General features: G+C 41.5%; 1 protein-coding gene across 1 annotated transcript in view; it reads left to right on the top strand.

The window, feature by feature from the left end:
* Taf1 (TATA-box binding protein associated factor 1) overlaps positions 1–6,000 on the top strand; it is a 323,621-nt gene that overhangs the window by 172,832 nt on the left and 144,789 nt on the right. Inside the window, exon 19 of the mRNA XM_071676313.1 lies at positions 4,881–5,014. Coding sequence (XP_071532414.1) covers positions 4,881–5,014 — 134 coding nt within the window. The remainder of the gene's footprint in view (positions 1–4,880; positions 5,015–6,000) is intronic.

Raw genomic sequence — 6,000 nt, 5'->3', positions numbered from 1 at the left:
CTTCCAGAACATCTTTTTATTCTCCCTAAAATTTAATGATACTCTCTCACCCCAACTCTCATTTGCCCTTTTTTTCACCTCTTGCACCTTTCTCTTGACCTCCTGTCTCTTTCTTTTATACATCTCCCACTCAATTGCATTTTTTCCCTGCAAAAATCGTCCAAATGCCTCTCTCTTCTCTTTCACTAATACTCTTACTTCTTCATCCCACCACTCACTACCCTTTCTAATCAACCCACCTCCCACTCTTCTCATGCCACAAGCATCTTTTGTGCAATCCATCACTGATTCCCTAACTACATCCCATTCCTCCCCCACTCCCCTTACTTCCATTGTTCTCACCTTTTTCCATTCTGTACTCAGTCTCTCCTGGTACTTCCTCACACAGGTCTCCTTCTCAAGCTCACTTACTCTCACCACCCTCTTCACCCCAACATTCACTCTTCTTTTCTGAAAACCCATACAAATCTTCACCTTAGCCTCCACAAGATAATGATCAGACATCCCTCCAGTTGCACCTCTCAGCACATTAACATCCAAAAGTCTCTCTTTCGCACGCCTGTCAATTAACACGTAATCCAATAACGCTCTCTGGCCATCTCTCCTACTTACATAAGTATACTTATGTATATCTCGCTTTTTAAACCAGGTATTCCCAATCATCAGTCCTTTTTCAGCACATAAATCTACAAGCTCTTCACCATTTCCATTTACAACACTGAACACCCCATGTATACCAATTCTTCCCTCAACTGCCACATTACTCACCTTTGCATTCAAATCACTCATCACTATAACCCGGTCTCGTGCATCAAAACCACTAACACACTCATTCAGCTGCTCCCAAAACGCTTGCCTCTCTTGATCTTTCTTCTCATGCCCAGGTGCATATGCACCAATAATCACTCACCTCTCTCCATCAACTTTCAGTTTTACCCATATTAATCGAGAATTTACTTTCTTACACTCTATCACATACTCCCACAACTCCTGTTTCAGGAGTATTGCTACTCCTTCCCTTGCTCTTGTCCTCTCACTAACACCTGACTTTACTCCCCAGACATTCCCAAACCACTCTTTCCCCTTACCCATTTCCCGCATTAGCGAGGTAGCGTTAAGAACAGAGGACTGGGCCTTTGTGGAATATCCTCACCTGGCCCCCCTCTGTTCCTTCTTTTGGAAAATTAAAAAAAAGAAAAAAAAAAACGAGAGGGGAGGATTTCCAGCCTCCTGCTCCCTCCCCTTTTAGTCGCCTTCTACGACACGCAGGGAATACGTGGGAAGTATTCTTCATCCCCTATCCCCAGGGATAATATATATATATATATATATATATATATATATATATATATATATATATATATATATATATATATATATATATATCCCTGGGGATAGGGGAGAAAGAATACTTCCCACGTATTCCCTGCGTGTCGTAGAAGGCGACTAAAAGGGAAGGGAGCGGGGGGCTGGAAATCCTCCCCTCTCGTTTTTTTTTTTTATTTTTTTTTTCCAAAAGAAGGAACAGAGAAGGGGGCCAGGTGAGGATATTCCCTCAAAGGCCCAGTCCTCTGTTCTTAGCGCTACCTCGCTAATGCGGGAAATGGCGAATAGTATAAAAAAAAAAAAAAATATATATATATATATATATATATATATATATAATTATATTTTTTTTATTTATTTTGCTTTGTTGCTGTCTCTCTCGTTTGCGAGGTAGCGCAAGGAAACAGACGAAAGAAATGGCCTAACTCACCCCCATACACATATATATACATACACATCCACACACGCAAATATACATACCTATACATCTCAATGTACACATATATATACACACACAGACGCATACATATATACCCATGCACACAATTCACACTGTCTGCCTTTATTCATTCCCATCGCCACCTCGCCACACATGGAATACCATCCCCCTCCCCCCTCATGTGTGCGAGGTAGTGCTAGGAAAAGACAACAAAGGCCCCATTCGTTCACACTCAGTCTCTAGCTGTCATGCAATAATGCCTGAAACCACAGCTCCCTTTCCACATCCAGGCCCCACAGAACTTTCCATGGTTTACCCCAGACGCTTCACATGCCCTGATTCAATCCACTGACAACATGTCGACCCCGGTATACCACATCGATCCAACTCACTCTACTCCTTGCCCACCTTTCACCCTCCTGCATGTTTAGGCCCCGATCACTCAAAATCTTTTTCACTCCATCTTTCCACCTCCAATTTGGTCTCCCACTTCTCCTCGTTCCCTCCACCTCCGACACATATATCCTCTTTGTCAATCTTTCCTCACTCATTCTCTCCATGTGCCCAAACCATTTCAAAACACCCTCTTCTGCTCTCTCAAATACGCTCTTCTTATTTCCACACATCTCTCTTACCCTTACATTACTTACTCAATCAAACCACCTCACACCACACATTGTCCTCAAACATCTCATTTCCAGCACATCCACCCTCCTGCGCACAACTCTATCCATAGCCCATGCCTTGTAACCATACAACATTGTTGGAACCACTATTCCTTCAAACATACCCATTTTTGCTTTCCGAGATAATGTTCTCGACTTCCACACATTCTTCAAGGCTCCCAGGATTTTTGCCCCCTCCCCCACCCTATGATTCACTTCTGCTTCCATGGTTCCATCCACTGCCAGATCCACTCCCAGATATCTAAAACACTTTACTTCCTCCAGTTTTTCTCCATTCAAACTTACCTCCCAATTGACTTGACCCTCAACCCTACTTTACCTAATAACCTTGCTCTTATTCACATTTACTCTTAACTTTCTTCTTTCACACACTTTACCAAACTCAGTCGCCAGCTTCTGCAGTTTCTCACATGAATCAGCCACCAGTGCTGTATCATCAGCGAACAACAACTGACTCACTTCCCAAGCTCTCTCACCCCCAACAGACTTCATACTTGCCCCTCTTTCCAAAACTTGCATTCACCTTCCTAACAACCCCGTTCATAAACAAATTAAACAACCATGGAGTCATCACCCACCCTTGCCACAAACCTACATTCACTGAGAACCAATCACTTTCCTCTCTTCCTACACGCACACATGCCTTACATCCTCGATAAAAACTTTTCACTGCTTCTAACAACTTGCCTCCCACACCATATATTCTTGGTACCTTCCACAGAGCATCTCTATCAACTCTTATCATATGCCTTCTCCAGATCCATAAATGCTACATACAAATCCATTTGCTTTTCTAAGTATTTCTCACATACATTCTTCAACGCAAACACCTGATCCACACATCCTCTACCACTTCTGAAACCACACTGCTCTTCCCCAATCTGATGCTCTGTACATGCCTTCACCCTCTCAATCAATACCCTCCCATATAATTTACCAGGAATACTCAACAAACTTATACCTCTGTAATTTGAGCACTCACTCTTATCCCCTTTGCCTTTGTACAATGGCTATGCAAGCATTCCCCCAATCCTCAGGCACCTCACCATGAATCATACATCCATTAAATAACCTTACCAACCAGTCAACAATACAGTCACCCCCTTTTTTGATAAATTCCACTGCAATACCATCCAAACCTGTTGCCTTGCCAGCTTTCATCTTCTGCAAAGCTTTTACTACCTCTTCTCTGTTTACCAAATCATTTTCCCTAACCCTCTCACTTTGCACACCACCTCGACCAAAACACCCTATATCTGCCACTGTATCATCAAACACACTCAACAAACCTTCAAAATACTCACTCCATCTCCTTCTCACATCACCACTACTTGTTATCAACTCCCCATTAGCGCCCTTCACTGAAGTTCCCATTTGCTCCCTTGTCTTACACACTTTATTTACCTCCTTCCAGAACACCTTTTTATTCTCCCTAAAATTTAATGATACTCTCTCACCCCAACTCTCATTTGCCCTCTTTTTCACCTCTTGCACCTGTATATATATATATATATATATATATATATATCCTTATTATCCCTGGGGATAGGGGAGAAAGAATACTTCCCACGTATTCCCTGCGTGTTGTAGAAGGCGACTAAAAGGGAAGGGAGTGGGGGCTGGAAATCCTCCCCTCTTGTTTTTAATTTTCCAAAAGAAGGAACAGAGAAGGGGGCCAAGTGAGGATATTCCCTCAAAGGCTCAGTCATCTGTTCTTAACACTACCTCGCTAACGCGGGAAATGGTGAATAGTTTAGAAAAAAAAAAATCCTTATCCCTGGGGATAGGGGAGAAAGAATACTATATGGTATACCGTGGTCGATGTGCTGTCAATGTATGGAACCAGGGCATGTGAAGCATCTGGGGTAAACCATGGAAAGTTTTGTTGGGCCTGGATGTGGAAAGGGAGGTGTTGTTTCAGTGCATCACACATGACAGCAAGAGATTGGGTGTGAAAGAATGTGGCTTTTGTTGTTTTCTCCTAGCGCTACCTCACACGCACGTGCATGGGAGGGAAGGGGTGCTGTTTCATGTGTATCAGGGTTGCAACGTGAATGGATGAAGGCACCAAGTATGAATATGTACATGTTTATATACGTATGTATATGTTGAAATGTATTGGTATGCATATGTGCATGTGTGGGTGTTTATGTATATGCATGTGTATGTGGGTGGGTTGGGCCATTCTTTTGTCTGTTTCCTTGCGCTACCCCGCTACACTGGAGACAGCCGCTAAGTATAATAAGAATAGATGAATATGTATATGTGTGTATATATGAGTGAATATATCCTTTTTTGTCCATTTCCTGGTGCTGCCTCACTGACTTGGAAAACCGCAATCAAGTATGATAATAAATTTAATTGTTTGTATGAATAACATGAAATGCAAATTTTGTATGTGGAATTTATATTTGTGTTTTTCTTTACAGATTATAAAACTAACAAGATGGGAGGTAATTGATGTTGTAAGAACACTCTCAACTGAGAAAGCCAAAGCAGGAGAGGAAGGCATGAACAAGTTTTCTCGAGGAAACCGTTTTTCCATTGCAGAACACCAGGAAAGGCATGTTACCATATAGTATAGTTCACAATGAAATACTTCATGAATACCTGGTTAGGTCTTCTGGGGTCTTCATGCCCACAGCCTTAGGCAGGCCTAGGCTTTTCAGTTGGGTCATTGGTAGACCAATCAGTTCAAAGCTGCAGCCTGCAGATCCACATAATCCCTACAGCCTGTCTGGTCTGGTGTACTGTGTAGATACTTGTCCAGTGCACTTTTAAACTTCTCTATTGTGCTTCCCATGCAATTTCTGATTCTAACAGGGAAGGTGTTGCAGTATCAACACTATTAACTTCTTCGTTTGAGCCAACAAAACTCATACCTTAGCCTAGGGCACACATGAATCCTTGTCAGGTTGTTTATTGGAAAGGTTCACCACAGAGGAAGAGTGTGTGTTCTAAGTCCAATCTTTGTTTTCAATAAGGTAGGCTAACTTACAGTTCACTTTCCTTTGAAGACAATTCTGTTCACTTATCAACCTGTTATAGCAATAGTCTAATGTTTGGTTCTTCCATTGTGTAAGTATATCCATTTGAAAGGTGTGGTTCTCTCTTGAAATGCGAAAGGCCTCCTCATGTTAAAAATTTTGACCATTGTATTGACTGGAGTAATGCTAATTCAATTAACTGTAACTCCTTTACCATGAGAAATATAATTGAATTTTCTGTTATCAAATACCCAAAGAATTGTATTTATTTATATTTATTTATTTTGCTTTGTCGCTGTCTCCCACGTTAGCGAGGTAGCGCAAGGAAACAGACAAAAGAATGGCCCAACCCACCCACATACACATGTATATACATACACGTCCACACACACAAATATACATACCTATACATCTCAGTGTACACATATATATACACACACAGACATATACACATATACACATGTACATAATTCATACTGTCTGCCTTTATTTGTTCCCATCGCCACCTCGCCACACAAAGAAAATTGTAACAAAGAATTGTAACATTAATATTAGTGAAGGT

Source organism: Panulirus ornatus, chromosome 1 (genome assembly GCF_036320965.1).
Source record: "Panulirus ornatus isolate Po-2019 chromosome 1, ASM3632096v1, whole genome shotgun sequence".
Lineage (NCBI taxonomy): Eukaryota > Metazoa > Arthropoda > Malacostraca > Decapoda > Palinuridae > Panulirus > Panulirus ornatus.
Note: the sequence above shows the minus strand (reverse complement) of the source record. Positions and strands in the feature narration are given on the sequence as shown.